We start from the raw sequence: 20,253 nt of genomic DNA, 5'->3' as shown, positions 1-20,253 counted from the left end.
GATGGAGGCACATGATGTGCAATGGCATGTTTTCACACGTGAGCTTTGCAGAGCTGTAGCAAACAAATCAGTTTGCTATTATGCCCACTACTGTCAAAAATGTGGTACTTAACGCTTTGACGTATCAGATTTTAAACTCTTTTAAATTTGAAAGGCCAGTAGTTCTGTCCTTTTCCTCTGACAGATTTTTCAATTTTTCCTGTTTGCATCTTTGCCCCTAGTTCTTCTGTTTCATTTCTCTCTCTCCCCACCCCCTCCCCTTTTGCCTCTCTCCCCTCCCTCCACCATCTTCTTTCTTTACAGCTGCCCCAGTGCTTTCCTTCATCCTTTCCTTCCTTTGCTGTCAGGTGTTCTGCTTCTCTCCACATACTTTTACTCCCTTGAAGTTTTACAAGGGACTGGGATAGCTTTGCAGCTCCTCCTTGTACTGACTAAGCACTTGAACAGTCATCACTTTCTCATAAGCAGTGATTTCCCAAAGCATGTCAGGTATTTAAGATTTAGGAAAAAGGAACAACCTGGCATAGGCCCAAAGTCTCATTTGACTTCAAAAGCTGTGCCTGACCAAAACCTCCAGAAAGCATCAGAAAAATCACAGAAGTGGCGATTTCATTTTGGGAGAATTATTTAGAAGGTCTGTTCTTCTCATCTGCTGGGATTCCCTTCAACAGTATTGAATTTGGATGCTGACACTAATGGAGAATTTACAGAGCTACTGGAGTTATATGTTTCTTTTAGTAGCATTTAATGGTATTACTATCTAATAACTATTAGATACTCTCCTCCATGGCAATTAGGTGAGTGAGATGCCTTCTGAGTTATCAGTTTTGCCAGTCTTCTAGGAAGCATCTGCTTTTCATCTTTGTAGCCCTTATTGAATGGGGCCATTGTTTCAGAAAAAGGAAGAAATTTTTAAATGAGGTGAAGAGTATTAACATATATGCTTACAACTGAAAGGTGTATTTTGAACTGCTATACCAACCGGCTTGAATGATAATTTGGAAAAGTAATACATCCGTATAAATGTATGGATCCCTGCCAATAATGGCCTCCAAAGGTTTCAATGCAGTGCTTATACAGATGAGACCTCCTTTCTGCTATTGAGTCAAAAACGTGTCTGAACTTGCTTGTTTATCCCCTCTGTCATGCATGCCCTCTGATGCTGCAGTGTTTCTCCAGCTCCTCAGCACTGATCCTCAGTTACCCTTCTGTCCACGTCTAGCAGTTGTTACTCCTGCCTGCCACCACACCTGATTTCCCCCTCCCCCCCGCCCCGAGTCAGCCCAAATGACCCAGCACGGTCATTTCTCCTAAGTAGGAGGAAACAGCTTTCAAGAAAGGCCTCTGCTGTCCCTCCCTGTCTAATGACCTCCTCCTTCCCTCTAAAGCCTGCCTCCTGGGAACCATCCGCACTCTGCTCCCTCATCTTGTCCTCCTGCTCCCTGCTCAAAGATGTCCCCACCTCACACCCTGCTGCTCGTCACCAGCCCTAGGGCTACCTGGCCGTGACCAGCCTGCCCTGCGCCCCTGGGAAGGGTGGGAGCAGCTCTGGGGAGGCTGCCAGGAGGTGTGTGGTTCGATGTCCGGGGGCAGAAGCATTTGAGAAAGAGGAGACGCCCTTCGTGTGGCCTCTGCCTGCACTGTGGCCCATGGCTCCCCTCGCCTCATGTTCCCTTGCCTGCTGGCACAAGGTAAATCTCGGGCTTTCTCAAAACGTCAGGAAACAACAGAGGTTGTTTGGGGTGGGGGAAATGGGACAAGAGTGGAAGAAGAGCACAGACAGCAAGAGTCTTGATGCAGCTTTTTGGACTTCTCTCCCGCACATACTTGGCTGCTCTCCTGCCCTCTCCTGATTTGAGAATTTCTGCTTTATAGAGTTAATTCTCAGGCTCTCTTCCTGAGCTTTTAATGGTGGTTGAAGGGTAGAGGAATGGAGGAGAAGCTACATTAAGTCACTCGGGAAGTCAGTGGGATGGGAGTAGAAACAACATCTTCTTACAGTCATGTGAGGGCCTGTTGCTCATCTTCACATTTGGCTTCAGAATGCCTTTGTTCTTCCAGCCGCTGCAATCAGTAGGTGAAATTTTAAACGAGGATAAACGCAGTCTCCGTTTCTGCTTTGAGGACAGAGCCTTGTCTTCCCTGCTAGACTGAATTTTTTGTGTCATGCGTTACTGGGGCGTCTGACGGTACGAGACAACCCCTTGGTCCTGGGCTGCTGGGAGATACCTGGGCTGCTTTTATACAAACTTACTGAAGCGCTAGAAGCGATGCGGCCGAACATGCATGAAGCGCTGCTCGGGCTCCTTTGTCTTGCGAAGCTGTGCAGGAGAGTTTTAGGAATCTCTGCATGGTGTTCACTCCGCTGTGCAGCACGGACATGACTGGCCCCCTTCCTGCCGCGGGCTGAGCCAGGCAATGAATCAGTGTTTTTATTTCTGAGGAGTCTACTGAGACCATGCTGAAGGCCACTGCCACCTTCTTACGTAGTTTGGTCTTTGCTTAGGAAGACCGGGATTATTCTCCGTACTTGGCTTTCTCACACCTTTAAAAATGGTGCTGATACATACACTTTAAAAAATAGGTGGGAGGGGGAAAAGGTATTAAATGTAATTAATTTAGAACATCTTGATAACTGAACAAACCATGTTCATTCTTACAAAGACGGGAAAAAGTAGGTCTAACTTAAGCAGGTAGGTCCTTTGTGACAACGTACTTCACTAATCACTGCTTATGTACAGTCTAGCATTGAAAAAAAGCTAAAACTCAGAAGTGCTTTTTCCTTCTGTTTTATGTGGGTTTTTTTCAATTTGAAAGGGATTTACATTTATTTAAAGACATTTTTCTAAATTTTGCTTTGAATACAAATCATGTCAAACAGCTTTGCCAAAATAAACTTGGCAGCTTACGTTTTCTTTCCTTTTTTTTTTGAGTGTTGGCATGTAATGAATATTAATGGAGCATCACTTCCTGGTTTTTGGCATGATACTTTCTTCATGTAAATACTGCTTTTTGAAATACCAAGAGCCAGTGTGCAGTTCAAAGTGTTCAATTCAATTTAGATGAATTGATAAAGAATGTCCATTTTCTGTTCTGTGGGAGCTTGAATGTGTTTGTTTCCTGATCAAAATTTTCCTTACTCTTTTTAGAAAGGTGAGAAAATATAATTCCATGAGTTTGACTCCCTTCTTAGCTACTTAGTACATCTTGTTCCTCTGTGTCTGCATTTAAACTCCTGAAGTCAAACTCCTTTTCGAGGATTTCACAGCAGCAAGCACATTGTCGGCAATCAAATAATAATAGGGAGAAGTGAATCAGTCTGGATAAAGTGGAACTGACCTGAATTTGATCCTTAAACTCAAACTAACCACAACTATTATGGGGTTTTAAAATTTTTTGGTTTTAGACATTATTATCACACACCTCTGCACCATCTGGCTTTTTCTAGGAGTAGAAATAGACTTATCAACATACTGTAACAGAGTCTGGTTTTGTGGTGTGTCTGGCGGAGTTGTTACCCGAAAACTCTGGAAATCTCACCAGAAGGGCGGCTTTTATGCAATTTCCAGACCAGTTTTCACACCGAAGAGGATTAGGTGGTAAGCAGAGTGGAGAAAGAGTCTGTGCTTGTGGTTGCATCTCGGTTTTACCCATCACTAATTTGTGCTAGGCTAAATGATGCTTTTAATTATGACCTCTCTCACAAAAATGACAGGAAAGTCTCCCATTTGTCTCATCGTGACTTGAACTTTTCATCATGGAAATCTGCTGGCTGTAATGAGGTGACACATGAGTTTCTTGGAGCTGAATTTAGTTCTCTCTGTATGTGCATGCTTATTTTATGGTAGTGTTGTCCATCACGTGGACCCTGAGGTCTAGACGGAGGAACCCATTCCATCTGGCCTGTGCCTTTGTCCCACAGGAGAAAAAGACTGCAGTTACGGGCTGAATATGCTGATTTAACTTTTCCTGCAGACAGACAGGCATTTACTGTGCAGCTGCTGATGACATGCGTGGATGTGAAGGTAGATGAAAACAGGGGCTTCAGGGAACGGCGTTTGCAACGGTGAGGATGGCAGAAAGAGCCTGCCTGGGAGCTCTCATCAGAGATGCTGCTGAATTTGTCTGGGGAGGAAGGACACCGAGGAGCAGCTATAGCGATGCCTGTGAATAAGGAGTACCATTGATACCTGCTATGATTACCACAGGTTTAAGTGTCCTTGTGCAGTCCTACTGACATAAGAGAATCAAAATGTAAACTGAGAGTGGAATTTGATCCCATCTGTTAGATAGTTAGGCTGATAGCTTTGCACTTCAGTCTCTTGGGCTGATACATTTGAAGTATGTTAGACAGCAGATACAGTTTAGAAACTGCATCCCCATATAATAATCCTCTCAATTTTATTACTTGGGGGAAGGGAGATTGTTACTGACAGACTTTCAGGTTGCTGTGTTAGGCTGTTTTTCATAAAGCTGTTAAAAAAAACGATGACAGGCTCATTCTGCCTTCAGCGCAACAGGACAACACTCCTATTGATTGCAATGGGAAGAGGCTCTGGGCCAGTGTTTTGCACACACCGAGCCGTTTCACTTTCTACCAGCCTAGTAGAAAGGTCTGCTTTTTCCACAAATGTGCACAGTATATGTGTTTGCTGCAAAACATTTACATATTAAACGGTGACCAAGTAAGTTTTGTCCTGTAATAAACTGCTGAGTGCTATGACAGGAATAAATACAGGGCTTAGCAGAAGCACAGCACGTACACGTAAGTATACATGCTGGATTAGAGCCTGCAGACCGGTCCTTGCATGGGGAGTGAGAGCATTCCTGTTTGCAGGGCCCGTCCTTAGCACTTCATGTACTGTGTAGCAGCAGGATTACTACAGCCAATGCTAGACTTAGTGCGATCTAACACCAGTTTGGCAGAAGGCAAAATGAAAGAAAATTTAACCATACACTGAATACGGTATTCCTCTAGATAAAGTTGGGAGAGACCTCAGGGAAGAAGCTGAGAATACTCTAAATGCATTCAGCTGACTTCTCTGTCTATGAGGATGTGTGTTGCTTGGTTTTTAAAGGTGCTGAACACTGGCAAATCAACATTAGTTAGTGTGGAATTAGTGATTTTGCTGCACTTTCTGCAGAGTACTGAAAGTCTGAGTGCACTGGGAGTATGACTTTCCATATTCCAGCTCTGAGATACAAGAACAGGTTGTTGCAGCAAAGCTGTAACTACCATTGTGTAATCTGTCTTAGGTCTGTGGCTAAACAAGACTTCAGGGTCCAGAGGTAGTATTTTAGCATGCATTTAAAGGTATAAATTCACCTAGTACTGTGAGGGAAGTGGATATTATCAAAGTCAGACCGGTGAGTGCTCCTGTCACTGAATAAAACCAAAAGCAATGGAAAATCAAAACAAAACAAAATAGTGTTATTAGGCTGCTGGTTTTCCCTTGGGTGCAGGCTAGCATCTGAGTTCTCTTTGACTGATTTTAAATAAATACATGTAGATCAAGAGAAGCTATTATAAGATAAGAGATTAGGAGAAAAACTGATTCTGTGTTTAAATGCAAGAGTTTCTGTTTGTCTATATGAATATCGTTTCTGAATGGATCACCTGTTGTCTTTCCCCCACCCCTAAATGCAAAACCGGAAGAGGGCATGTAGAACTTTCAAAACAATTTGTTAGTCATTTGGCCCACTTCAGCTACAATTGCTGTGAAGTATGCAAGACAATAGTACTAAATTCATACGGTCAGAAACAAGAAATACAGCATCTCTTGACTACCTGCTTTAAATTTGTGGCTCAGGAGTGAGTTCCTGTGACAGAAACTGTGGTGACTGGCTGGCTACAGTCCACCACAAATGTATAAACAGCCAACAATTTGATTACGTGGAAGTCTTAATCTCAGGTCATTGTACAAATGACTGCACATTGTGTAAACCTCTAGAAATGATAGCTGCACTGAACGTTTCATACCTAACAGCAACAAATGTGCAGGTATAGCACAGGAGGCAATGATATTTACAGGACTGGTGACACATGTAAAAAGCAATGCTACTGTGCGGTAAGCTTCCTACACTGTGTTGGTCTTCTCTCCAGTATTGTGCTTAAAAATTATTTTCTTGCTTACAGCTTCTTATACTTAAACCAGGTACAAAATTTTCAGGCAGCCATCAGTTAAACAAATAAACAGCAAAGAAGGAGTGGCTATGATAGACACAGTTCTCGTGTCTAAACTCTTGGGAAGGAAAGACAGTGGGAACATCGCTGTCATCCCAGCAAGCACGGTACTCAGCTGGACTCTACAGGTTTTGAAGTACTTCTGCATCCCTCAGTTTGAGGTTATCCATTCTCACTTCAAGTAGAAATAATTTTAAAACGTCAGCATCTCAAAACAGGGTTTGAGGCATACATTGCAAGCCACTGGACTTCTTTACTTTTAGGTTTTGTATTAACATTAATTGTTTGTAAATGTAACACATGCATTCAGCATGGAGGTGTACAGCCAGCATAAAATCTATTCTAGCTTCACTGTCAGCGACTTAGATTATGTTGTCTCAGGTCACACTGAGGACTATCTCCTTAAACCACAGCCACTTGGGTTCTGATTAGTTTTCTTTATTTTCTGCCCATGTATGAAGAAATGTTACACATAATGTTATAAAAATAAGTAATAAAGAATAAGAAAGTTACTTGGCATCAAGATCCACAGAACCTGTGCATGTACTGGAGGTCCTGTACACTTTCCAAACTGAGTCCCAAATTGAAACGAGCACTAAAAATTGGGAAGTGTCAAGAAATATATAATGAGGATCACTGTCAATGATCTAGAATGGTTTTGTTAGATAAAGCCTTTATACCCAAATGTCTCACATACAATCTTTTTACACCCATTTAGTACAACTGATTTTAGTATCATAATGTTTTTAATTAAAAATAGTTAAAAATAGGCATTGTTCACTTTTACATGTGACAATATGTAAAAGGGAGAAGTTTCTTTTCCAAGTTGATTGGAGTTTCTTTTCCTGTAAATCCTTGGGAATTAAATGAAAGTAGTAACTTAAGTCCCGTTGCTGCATATTTATTGCAGAGATACTGTTTCTCCTGTTTGGAAATGTGGCTAGATCTGGTGCCTTCTATCCAAGAAGAGTCTTAGTCTGGGATATATTTTATCTTGTTTGTCCCCACACTGGTTCTGAAATCTAGAAATTCAGTTTTAGCACAGCATATGCATTGGGAAATCCAGACTCAGCTATTGCATATCCGTGCCCACTCTGAGACAGACGGAAACCACTGTGACAAGGTTGTTACCTTAATTGTGATGCACAGTGGTGAAGGTAATTTCAGAGGATGAGTTTGTGTTACCTCCCGTATGCTTTCAACAGAGACTTGCTGACTAAAGCACATCCTAAGTATTGCATCAGCCAGAGCCATAAGTGATACAGCATTTATCTTCTATTCTGTGAAAATGAATTTTGTTGCTGTGAGGACTGTTTAGACTTGTAGACCTGCTGGCACACATATTTCTCACTCTCTTTCCTTCTAGCACTGTGTAGATTTCACTTTCTCATAAGAATGAGTAAGATACTTACCACACATACATGCATTAAGTGCAATGCCTTTTGTTAGTAACCCTAGTGTAGCACCCTTCCTCAGTCTAATGCTCACATTGTATCCCTAACTGTGAATGAGAAGAAGTCTCTTCAAATTTAGTCAAGACTGGGTTTATTAAAAAAAAAAAAAAAAAAAAAAGTGAAGAAGTGATTCCAACAGTCATTAACAACTCACTTTTTGATGAAAGAATAATTCCATTGCTAAAAACAGCAATTCTCTGGAGAAGAGGGTTACATCTGTGAGGGAGCTAGTGCCCAGCCATGAGGGAAATGAAAATACTCAACTCACATAAAATTTCAAGGGTTCTAATAATGCCTCCATGGAAAGCACATCTCAAGGTTTTACAAGAGAGGACTTCCCCATCACTGTTTTTACAATTTTCATTCTGCCATTGATTCCCCATTGGTGATGGTGAGTAATATTGACACTTTGATTTATACCGTTTCCTCAAAATATCAACTTTTTGTGCTTGGAGAATGAAGTCTGGGGGTCTGGTGACTTTAACTGTGGCTGTTTTGAGCTGTGAAGCTATTCCACAGTAAGGGAAACTTGTAAATGTTTCATATTGTTCTCCAACCAACATGCCAAACAAGAGCTGGTAACAGAGACAAGCAGATTTTGTTTCTACCAAGCTGGGTGTTGCAAACTGGTGAATATGCAGCATTTGATTCAAAGAGGTGCTAGGTAGGTGTAAACTATATTGACAAATCAGTTTTAAAATTAATTGCTAAATATATGGCTTGCTCTTCTGGCAATTTTCAAGATGAGCCTGTTTACAGGAACTTCAGAAACTGGAATGCTGGTATGATTTTTTGTGTGTTGTGCTTAGAGGATGCAATTATTTATTTATTGAATTGTGTGAGAATTATTTTTTCTATCTTTAAAGAACATAGTATGGCTATGAGTATATCTAAACAGTGAGCATGCAAGTATTTGCAGAGTCAAGTGGTGTGGTGGATAGGCATTGAAAAAACCACAGTGTAGACCATAAAAGACTTGGAAATACGTTTTGTTTTTTTTTTTTTGCAGGCCCTTATTTGTCTTGTACTTAGTTCTTTTTTTAGTTAACATATAGCTCTGTCTTGTCATGATTATATTAAAGATAAATATTGTCCCTATGTGTGACAATGGCAGTAGATCTTACTTTGATTTCACACCCCCCCTTGGATTAAATTAAATCTGGCTTTGTGTACACTTCAAACATGTTCTGCCAGACACAGCATGTCCTATCTTAGCTGAGTTGGACATTGTATGTTGTAAATCTATGCAATTGAAACAGTGCTTTTAAATATGTGTTATAATGATTTAATGAGACGTAAATTTGAAGATCAAAACTATTTAAATTTGAAGGTTGTGCAGAGGAAGAGGCCTGGGAGAACAAAAATCTTTTTCTGAGCTAATACATGACATTGTAGGATGGAAACTCCAGCTTTGTACCAGTAGGGGCAGGTTTATACTGTACATTGGGAAAAAAACAAACCACTTGAATAAAAAGAACAAGCTGATAAAGCTTGTGCTGCAGTTTATAAAAGCAAATAAATATATGTATATTGTATTATGTATATTTGTGTTCTTGAGTATAGCTAAAGGACAACTTCCCATGAAATAATGCATTCCTTTAGAATTGTTGTAGATTTTCATAATTTTTTTAAACATTCCTATTGTAACCTACATCAAAAGGGCAGCTATGGTTCTTGTGTCTGACTATACATATGCATTATAAAAAAGTGAGTCTACTGTAATTACCAGTTTGCAGAGCGAATTCCTGCAGGATTTGTACTCTCCCCATTAGTAAAAGAGATAAGTTGAAATGTATTAAAATTTCACTGTACAACTGGGAGTTTTTGTTCACAGTAAATGTGGTAATGTTTCTTCATTGCTTGACTGTTTGTGTTTAAATTTAGGCAGTGTGCCCAACAGGGACAAAATTATAGGATAAAGCTATGTATAAAAGAAAATCCTTCTGAGAAAACCAATAACATTTTTTTTCCCCATTTTTTTCTCTTTTCTTTCTTTCTTTCTCTCTCTCTCTCTTAATAAGTGTTTATATATATAATCATACTCCATTCTGGCCAAGGAAAAACATTTTATCTATTTCACACTTACTGGAATTTTTCTGTCTAATACATAAGCTGAAGGGATAGAGTATACGTTAGCAAACCTTTGTGCAAAAATTCCACGTCTTTGTTTTTGGGAAGTGTTGAGGGAGCAAAGTTTAAAAGATACATGAATAAAAGAAATATGTGTTTAGTGAACAACATTATCTAATGAAGAGAAAAATTTTCACCTGTTAATCTGGCTTTTGGGGAGGAGTGTGCGCAGGGAAAGGTTGTGTGGTCTGCTTGTTCTTACTTGCTTACAGGGTCAGTTTTGTGTCTGACAGAGTTGGCCACTGAAGGAACAGTGCAGGACTGAGGATCTAATTTAAATAAGAAGTTACGGCTTTAGGTTAAAACTTAAAAACACGGTACACAGTACAGTATGTTAATGAGATAGAAAAGATTATTTTCTTTTTAGAAAATAATCAAACTCTTCTAATAAATTTTAATTTATTGCACTTATTTTAGGAAAAATAAAATCCTTCATTAGAACTTTGTCATGTAACTTTTATAGAACTCACATTTATCTTCACAGGCTAAAATGCAGTACAGTGTAGTCTAAGTCCATGTATTTTTTTGGCCAAATTGAAAGCCCATCCTTTAGAATGCAGAAAGCAGTAACATCTGAGAAAGTAAAGAAAAGCCTGAAAAGTGAAGTCTTCCTGAAGAGCAGATTAAACAATAAAAAATGTGTTTGTGATATCTTTAAAGGAGAATTCCTGGTTAAATGGACAGAAAGGAATAGCTATTCCAGGATTTTACTGCATTTTACTTTGTTTAAAACAGCTTTTGCTTATTCTTTCAACAGAGAAGAAAAAGGTGGAAACCAAAAAAATCTAACTACTGATTTTGCCAACAAAATCTTATGTGGACATCTACATTTTTCTTATAAGATTTCTTATTTATCTGTTAAAGGGGATATTTTTGCATATTTACATGTTTTCACTTGTATTTTTTACTGGGCAGACTGGACGAGACCCAACAAAACTAGGCTTGAGAACATGAGTTTTTTATCTGTTGACCTTTAAGACTTAAACATTCTCATCTTCTGATCAATTTTTGTAGACACAATACTTGAAGAATAAATATTTGATTTAATAGGTTTAAAAGACTCTTTTGAACCATTCATAATTGTTGTCTTTTGTGGATTTCTGACCCATTGTGTTGATTATTTCGTTCCACATGCATGCTACATCTGCAGGCTCAATGTCTTTTTTAAGATACCACAGGAAAAATTTCCATTTGGGGTGTGCTTTATTGCGTTTTAATTTTTGCATCACAAGTTTCAAAAGTTATTGCTTTACATACTTTCTTCTAAAAACATTTGCTGTAAGGAAATGGAAGTCCGTAGTGAATAGCAAGTCTGATACCACAGTATGGGGATCCTGGTATACTTTATCTTATGTAGTTGCCAGCAGAGATTTTTTTTTCCCCCCTACAGAGGTGTCAGTAAGGTTTATAGAAAGAAAAACGGTTGTACTTTTATTAGCGATGGCTAAATAAATTTTTTTCAGTTTGGAGAATGTTTTTCTTTTTTCCTATAAAAGCAATAATGTTGAGTGCAAGGATGGTGTAGAAATAGTAAACCATTCAGTTCAGAAACAGGGAATGATTGGTCCAGGGTGGGCAGGGCAGTAAAACCAGTGGAAGCAACTTGCCTCCTGTGCTCTCTAAAGGAGACCATAGTTATGCTTACTTGAGGTGAGGAGCTGGGTGGAGCTAGCAAAGTTAATCTCTAGAATTAACATTCTAGAGGGATACAAGAGGATATGTGAGGCTTTTTCCAGGTGCGTCCATCAGTCTTGTTGGGTACCTATTCGGCACTGGGTGTTGCCTTGACAAAGTGTGTGGCTGAACTCCAGTGACTGACAGTGTTGGTCTCGTAACGTGAATCTGGTTTTCATCTATAAGAACAAAGTCTGCATTTGCTAACATGCTCTCAGGCACAGGGAATCTCATTCTTAAATCAACCATGTGTTTTTCTTCAAATTTTAAGCAAAGCAGCACTTGTCAGTCTTAATTTTTTCAGTGCAAACAACTTTGCCTTTGATGCCTGGGAACCTCAGGCTAGTTTTACATGGTATAGAAACATAGGGTGATACTGTACCTACAGTCTTTGTAGAATATCCTGTTGGCAGCAATGTGAGTGCAGTGTGTAGAATCAGGATGAACATGGCCTACAGAAAGTTCCAGGAAAATAACAAAGCTATTCTGTGTTACATTTGTTTTCTCTAGAAAAGTCTAGGTAGCATTCCTTCACACAGGTTTCCACCTTTGAAAGTATCTAAAGTAGATCTGAAGAGTGACTCCTAACATAAATGCAACATTAAAAATGACATTTTATTCTTTTTCCTTCTCTTCTTATTCCCCATTCATTCACCAGCTCTTTCTCAAGAAGAGTTGAAAATGGTTTCCTGAAATGCTTAAAGGCTAGGTTGTTCTTATTCCAGGAAAAGCTGTTTTATCCTATTAACAGCTTTCTCTCGTTAGCATCTTTCCCTTCATATTGCATTAGTAACTGTTTTCTTGAATGCCACAGAGAAATATAACGATATTAGTACCTTTCAAATTGTATTACTGAAAATAAATACTAATAACAATACTAATATAGTGTGATGTGAAATTGATAATAAAATGAACTCAGAAGAACAACTCAGAAGATATTTGGGTATCTGTGAATGGGGGAGAGAGCAGAAACCTCATTGCACTGCATGGATATTTAAGACCATTCAAACGCAAAGTGTATTCCCCCTTACTGTTTTTTGGTTTGGGCAGTGCATTATTAGGCTATAGGTATTGAAGTTAAAAATCGCCATCTTTAAAAAACTTCATCAATTAAGGTTATTTTCTCTAGATGATTCCTGTGTTTAAAATTATTCCTTTACCAATGACAAACCAACCTGAAGTTGTTTAATTTAAAAAAGTCTGTTAAAATTTTTGTGCTATCAGAAGAGATAGTAATGCTTCATGCTTCTGCCTTACCTTCTGTCCTCATACTTCACCATGTTGGGTGAGCAGCTCGTTAGTTTCATCTCTGAAAATGGTACATAATATCATTACCTGTTTTTTACAGACTGGGCAGTTAGAAATAGAGTGGTTAAGTGACTTAACCAGTGCCATGCGGTGCGTCTGTGGGAGTGGCAGACCTAGGATCAGAATCAAGGTAGTCTTTCTGTCCAGTGTGTTGGCTGCAGAAATACCCATATAAAACTTGTAGGTGAGTTCAAAAATTGCCATTTTTGTACGAGAATTACATGATGGAGACATTCCGTCTCTCTGCAGAGACAGAAATACTTCTGCATGTACTTCTACTTCATTCTGTAGAAAGTACAGCAAGCACTTCCACCCCAGTTTTTCTTCTTTCTTAGAATTGAAAATATACTTTTGAAATTAACTTCGGAAAGGTGTAGTGATTTATATCTATCTGGCTTTTCTAATTTTATTGGAGATTTTTTTCTCCTGGTTTTTTGTGTGTTTCCTTGGGAAGGTATGCTTTAATTTGAAGTGAACTTTACAATCTCATGCACTGTGATTTTTCTGTAATCCAAATGAGTATGGGTTCAGCAATTAAACATTCTGAAGCACAGAGAGATGCTATAGACAACTGCAAAGGGAGGGAGGGGAGCAGGGGCAGACTGGGCCATTCTTGTTCTTGAAAAACAAATTTGCTTTTTTATTTATGCTCACAGACTTAAATGATGAAGTGTACCCAAGCTCTGACTTTTAGTGATTGCTGCCTAACATTTTAGGTACAATTATCTGCCAACAATGATTAGAAATGTATCTGGTGGCCCACAACATCTGTAGTTGTTTTTCTAAGTCTTGTCAAATGTGTGAGCAATTCAATAAGGACACAAGTTTGTGGTTTCAAACACAAAAGGTTGTCCTAAAGTCTAGCTCAAAGTTGAACAGCTGCATATTTTCTATTGCCCGTATCCAATCCTTGGTGATCTCCTCACTTAGGTGTCATAGAATCATAGAATGGTTTGGGTTGGAAGGGACCTTAAAGATCATCTAGTTCCAACCCCTCTGCTATGGGCAAGAACGCCTTCCACTAGACCAGGTTACTCAAAGTCCCATGCAACCTGGCCTTGAACACTTCGAGTAGTATGGCTGTCTATAAATTGTGAATAATTCCTGTGCTAGTTTTGGCTGGGATAGAGTTAATTTTCGTCACAGTAGTTGGTGTGGTGCTGTGTTTTGGATTTGTGCTGAAAACAACGTTCATAACACACCAATGTTATAATTATTGCTGAGCAGTGCTTGCACAGCATTAAGGCCTTCTCTGTTTCTCACACTGCTCCCCCAGCGAGTTGTCTGGGGGTGCACAACAAGTTGGGCAGGGAAACAGCAGGGACAGCTGATCCCAACTGACCAAAGGGACATTCCAGACCATATGACAACATGCTCAGCAATAAAAGCTGGGGAAAGAAGAAGGGGGGGCACACAGTCAGAGTGGTGGCGTTCATCTTCCCAAGTCACCATTAATGCGCAGTGAAGCCCTGCTTCCCTGGAGATGCCTGAACCCCTGCCTGCCCATGGGAAGTGGTGAATGAATCCCTTGTTTTGCTTTGCTTGTCTGCGTGGCCTTTGCTTTACCTATTAAACTGTCTTTATAAAACCCATGAGTTTTCTTACTTTTACCATTCCGATTCTCTCTCTCATCCCACCAGGGAGGAGTGAGAGAGTGGCTTGGTGATGCTTCATTGCCGGCTGGGGTTAAACCATGACAATTCCCTATAATACCAAGCTTACTATAGGCAGGTCACATTGTGCATTTCCTAAATGTCAGTATGCAAATGATCCTCCTTTTGGTGTTAATTTAAAACACACTCTGTTGTACTCCTGATTTGCCAGCTCTTAAAGATCGCATATAATTTCATTGGGAACATTTTGGCGTTTACACAGCAGAATTTATGCTTATATTGACAAGAGAGAAAGAAATTTATTGGGATTCCTGAAGTAATAGAGAAGAGAAGTGACATATTTTCTAAGAGATGTTTACAAAGCATGTAATATATGCTCTAAAAAAGAAAAAAACCCCTACAACCTAAAACTGTAGTATGGTACAATCCTGCACTGAGCAGTAGTGTTGATTTATATAAACTGATTTTATCTTCTTCACTTTATAACCAAGAAACAGTAAGAAAAAATTAATGGCAGAGAAGACTTTCCATTAAAACAATGCTGGAATACTTGCAGGACTTACCTGTTGTCTGCTGCTTCATATCTTTTCTTGTCATGAGTCAACATACAGCAACAGAAGAGTGGATCTGTGTTCCTCATTAACCTCTCGCTCGTTAACTTTGAACAATTATTTTGATGTGCCATCATGTCTCAAGACTAGCTACTGTATGTGTTTAAATTATTCTCCCAATGACAGTCTTACTTGCTTTCACTAAAATACTAGTTCAAAATTAGGTATTGGGTGTTTATAATATAGAATTGAAACTGTTTGACAGTGGAAAGAAAAGGCTCTATTTGACATATTGTGTTTAGGTTTTTCTTAAAGTTGTGAGATAAGCTGCAAACAATGCTTTTTGCATTTACTTTTCCAATACTTCCCATCATTTCACCCAAATATTTAATTTATTGACTTACACCATCAGCACTTTTATTGTTTTTAAAATCATAAACAAGATCATTTATTCTGTCAATTAAATATGGAAAGTTCTTGCTCTTATTACTAAAATGCGTAGAACGTGTAAATTACCACATTATGCAAAATCTTATTTTTAAGTATACCTGTGTGTATATGTGTGTGTTTAAAAACCCTGGCTTCGTTACTAAGGAACACATTAGAGCAGAGTACATTCTTGTGTAGAGTCTTACTGATGTTATTGCAGCTGTAAGGAACTGCCCTTACGCACCAGTTTGCTGGTTTGAACTCTCGCTAGAAAGATTTCACAAATGCTGGACCAAATCATCAAGCCTCGTGCTCCTGGTTGGTAACAGTGGATTTAGATTGTGTGAGCTCCATAAGATAAACGTATCGTACATGCTTTAGACAGGTAGATGGAACTTCCGTGCAAAGAGAGTGAGTATAGTTGACGCCATTATGTATTCAGTTGCACAGATTCCTTATATCATAGATGGCTTGATAAGAGACATTTCTTAAATACCTTTTTGTGCATGAGAAAGATGAGGCAAGGACATTAAGAGCAAGGCTCTGTTAAACGCTGCCTACTCTATGGAAGGGTATAGCTGAGACTTCAGTAAGACGCTGCTTAACCTCACAGGACTCTTGGAACCTCATCACAAGTTACATTAAGAATTTTTCTTAGATCTGCTATCCTAAAATTTAGTATAAAGGAAGTTGTAAAACTTATCTATCTCTCCAGAATGCTGCATCATTTTAAACTGCCTCCATCTTTTGTGGTCACTTGTAAGAACTCCCCAGGAGGAATCATACCTCTTCTTTATGTGTTCTCCTCCTTCTCCCACACTGTGATCCCTTTCATGGTAGCTTATTGCTGCTTATCTCTTGGAAGCTCTGCAAAACAGCTAGACAGATTGATTTTCCATTACTGCTATAGGCTGTTCCTATTAATATATGAATAATATTTACTTGTTAGATATAATTAAATCACCCAAACTATGTTAAATGAATATCCTTGGTCTGGGGGAAACCCACAGATGTCAGGTCTAACATCTTTTAATGTTAGCCATACAAACTTACTCAGAGGTGTACTAGACCACATGCTTCAACACTAGGCAAAGTTCCCTTCTTTCTGCATTACACTTTACAGGAAGAACATCTCAAAGAAAGCAGCAAGATATTTCTGAATGTTTCTGTGTCAATTATAAAACCATTAATTTATTCTTGTATATGTGTGTTGTATTACCTTGTGTGAAACCTTAATAGCATTGCTTTAGGATTTAAGGAATCAGCTATGTCAACTATTTCAAATGATTCTACTGAAACCCCGTCCATTTCCTCCACATGTCCTCAAGGGCCACTGTAATTTGGTAGAAATGCAAGGCGTATTATGTTAGGAGCTCAGTGGAAGGGATGTATAAAACTGTCTGAGAACTCCTGTTCTCTGAAGACCATTGACTTGGTAGAACATAATGGCACTTTTCAAGAAGCTGTAGAAAACGCATGTTTTGTTGCTAACTTAAGGGCCTTAACCTGCAAGTTCTCATCTAAATACATGGTTGCCTATCAGCTGGTACAGGGGGGACCTGTATCTGCTGATTTTACTGTTCCTCTCACTATGAAAGGTCATTGGTTTCTTTTCCTTTGCTCTTGTTTTCTTTCTGGCTTTCTTGGAAGAGTTGCTGAGGAAAACCTTAGGAAAAATTTCCGTTTCTTTCCCTATAACATAGTGTAGTACACAGAGTCCCGATACATAAACTTTTTAGCAATATGTTGTCAAGGCAGAATTACAGTCTATGACTTCTGGAATGCCCAGCAGTACTCTTTCAGAAGCATTTTCTGGCAAAAGTTTAGCATTGCTACACCGTTGGATTTTTATATCTACTTTTTAGCAGGTTTGAACAATGGCTACGATATTTAGCTGCTGCAAACTCACCCAGGATCTTTTTATTATCCCTACTCCCCACCTCTTTCAAATTAAGCAGTAACAGATGTCCAAGCACAGTTATACCAATCCACGCTGCTGCCTGCAAGCATACCAGCTACTGTACTTTTATCCCCTCTAAAATGCTGCCACTGGGGAATGAAGGGGCTGCATTAAAGCTTTGTATTCTTAGGTGAATCTACGCCACATCCATCTCTCACTGCTGTTCTGGGTCATTCCTGAGCCTCCTGAACAAACTGTCAGTACCTTGTATGCCTAAGTTAAATGCTATTGAAAACCAGTTGAAAGATACTGTTAATAATTCAGATGCCCGTCCTGCAAGGCTCAGTGCATGTGTTGGTTGCATTGTGAAGGTCTTTAAAGACAATGCTTTCTTTTGTGTTAATGAATGTTAATATTCCATCTGTGTGTGTAGGGACACACACTATTCCTGGCATCTTGAATCCTCCTCCGCCAATTTACGCTGGTTTCATGTTGGTTATTGTAGTCATCTCAGGTATTTACAGTGATTCTGGATTAACTGAGTAAAGTGAAAAATGCATCTTTGAAATAAAGAATCAATTCTACTTGAGATTTTCAATAGCCTCCATCACTGTAGAGTGCCTCACAATTTATGTTGCATTTAGCCTGATAACACGATACTATCATTGTGTCTGGTTATTGCTTAGGGAATGTAGGCATGAGGCTAACAAACTGGACCAAGATCATGCTAGAATGTGAATTAGAATATTAATTTTTCCAGTCCCAAGTGAGCATCTTGCAGCTTGAAGGGTTATCTTCATCACTCAGAAGTATGTACAGGATTCGTAGTGATGGGATGGGAAACTGCTGAAACCAGATTAGAACCTGCAGCAACACACCCTTTGCAGAAAAAAGTGGCCAAGTAAGGCCAAGCTGAATGTTTTGGCCATGCTACTTATGTTTTGAGTTTCTCATGCCAATCCGTATTACTTTATAAAAATGCATAGCTCTTTCTGAAGACTTTTCAGATTTAGTTACTTGAGGAACAAGCTGACATTTTCACATTTCTGAAAATTTTTCATGAAGTTTTGGGGAGTATGTATAAAAGATAGTAATCTTATTAATTAATTAATCTCCTTCAAAACTTTACACTATCAAGACTCTCTTTAACTCAGGGAAGAGAAAAAGAAACATGAAATCTCTAAACTTTTTTCCCTCCATCTTAAAATTTGTAATGGCTAAATGGCTCATTTTTGAATGTGTGTAATAAATTCAGCACTCTTAGGCTGAAACATTGTATTTCAGGTTCAAGCTGAATCCAATTTTTACAGGCAACTTGTTAACCTCTAGGCCAATAATAGGTAGGGTTGTAATGGAAATGCTGATGAGCCTTAATAAAGCAACTCTACCAAATGACACAGTTTCATCTAGTATATGTACATACACTATATTACCCCTATTATACATACTGTAAGTGACACATGAACAAGGCAAAATAATATAAAATACAACAAAAGTGTGTCACATTGGTGCAGAGGTTTAAAATACGTGGTGAATGTGAGAAAACCTTTTATGGCAAAATAAGAATAGCATTTTGTAAGCTGTTCTTCTTGCACTACAATTAATTACTGAGTTCATTAATTAATGAACATATTAGAGAAAGAACACCATTACTGACCGGTGGAGACCTGATGTATTACTGAGTCAATAAACTATTGAACATGAAACAGGACCTTTCAGGAGAATTTTTTTCGCATAACCCACAAACACATATATTATTCTTGCATGGTCAGCACTTCTTTGGTACCCTTATATTTCATATTACTAATTCTTTTAATCACACATACATACAGCAGTGTTTTATAACCTAGCTAATGAGTAATTGGACAGGTGACATTGGAACTCAGGCCCTGAAGTGTCAAGCATAGTAGAGCAGGGTATTTTTTTCCCCACTAGGTTTTCGAGAGTTAAAAATAATAAAAGCGCAGATAGGATAGGAGGGAGAAAGGAATCTTGTACCAGAAATTTGTCAGAGAAATACAAATTTTAAGTGGATCCATGAGCTATAAATGGCTTTAAATTGCTGTCTGGTGCAGATAAATAAGTAAAGGGATAAAACATTTAAAATAACTCTGAACCTTTTTCATTGTCAGCAACCAAGGAGTTTAGCTTGGCCAAGCTAAAGTTGAATGTAATTTTCTTTAAGTAAGTATAGTTAAGGTAATTCTTTTTTGGTATGGGAGAGTGTGTGTGTGTGCGGATGTTAATTGTTTGGAAAAAGGAAGAGCCTTCATAATGCTTCCGTATCTCGGTGGCCAGAGGTACCATGCACCCTTCCCCCGCCTTAGCCCCCAAGTAATCATTGATTGCATCTAAATCCATAGAGAGATCTTTTCCTGGCAGCTCTGGTAGTTACAGTAGATTGTTAATCTATGAATGATCAGAATAAGGTTCTCTGTCTCAGAAATCTCCATGCAAATTAAGTCTAAATGCATGCCATAAATTTATTAGTAGCAGTTTGAAGTGCACAGGTCATCATCTATATATTTAAAAACATATGTCTGTTACACATTAAAACAAGTCTCATTCAATTTATATTCACTTTTCTGTGGACATAGCTAGCCCCTGTCAAAGTAAACCTGTGTAATTTTAAAAGTGATTTTAAAAAGGGAGATGAGATATTAATAAGGTGTATTATTTAAGCAAATTTTAGATTTCTGCATGAGACTGGAGTTTTTGCATTGCTGCTTTGAAATAGTTTCATCTTTTGCAAAACGGAGAAACATATGTTTGACTAATAGGGAGTGTTAAGAGGTAAAGGGTTATGCCTAGATATTGGAGAAAGTGATGGATGCAAAGGAAAGTTACAGTATGTTTTATGAACCAGTCCTATTCTTGTACCTTGATCATCTTATCTTGTTTTGGGAATACATCAAATCCATGACTCCTTTCTGTAGCAGAGTTATATCTTATGTGAACCCCAAAAAGGAAACTTGAGAATAACCTTTGGAAATCATGGGGGAAAGGGAAA

General features: G+C 38.7%; 1 protein-coding gene across 1 annotated transcript in view; it reads left to right on the top strand.

Moving 5' to 3' along the window:
• Positions 1–20,253, top strand: part of BNC2 (basonuclin 2) — a 112,383-nt gene that overhangs the window by 956 nt on the left and 91,174 nt on the right. Inside the window, exons 2-3 of the mRNA XM_010295832.1 lie at positions 3,923–4,066; positions 6,156–6,291. Coding sequence (XP_010294134.1) covers positions 3,923–4,066; positions 6,156–6,291 — 280 coding nt within the window. The remainder of the gene's footprint in view (positions 1–3,922; positions 4,067–6,155; positions 6,292–20,253) is intronic.

This window comes from Phaethon lepturus, unplaced genomic scaffold (assembly GCF_000687285.1).
Source record: "Phaethon lepturus isolate BGI_N335 unplaced genomic scaffold, ASM68728v1 scaffold12191, whole genome shotgun sequence".
Taxonomy (NCBI): domain Eukaryota; kingdom Metazoa; phylum Chordata; class Aves; order Phaethontiformes; family Phaethontidae; genus Phaethon; species Phaethon lepturus.
The sequence above is the reverse complement of the archived record's forward strand: the minus strand, read 5'-3'. Positions and strand labels throughout refer to the sequence as shown.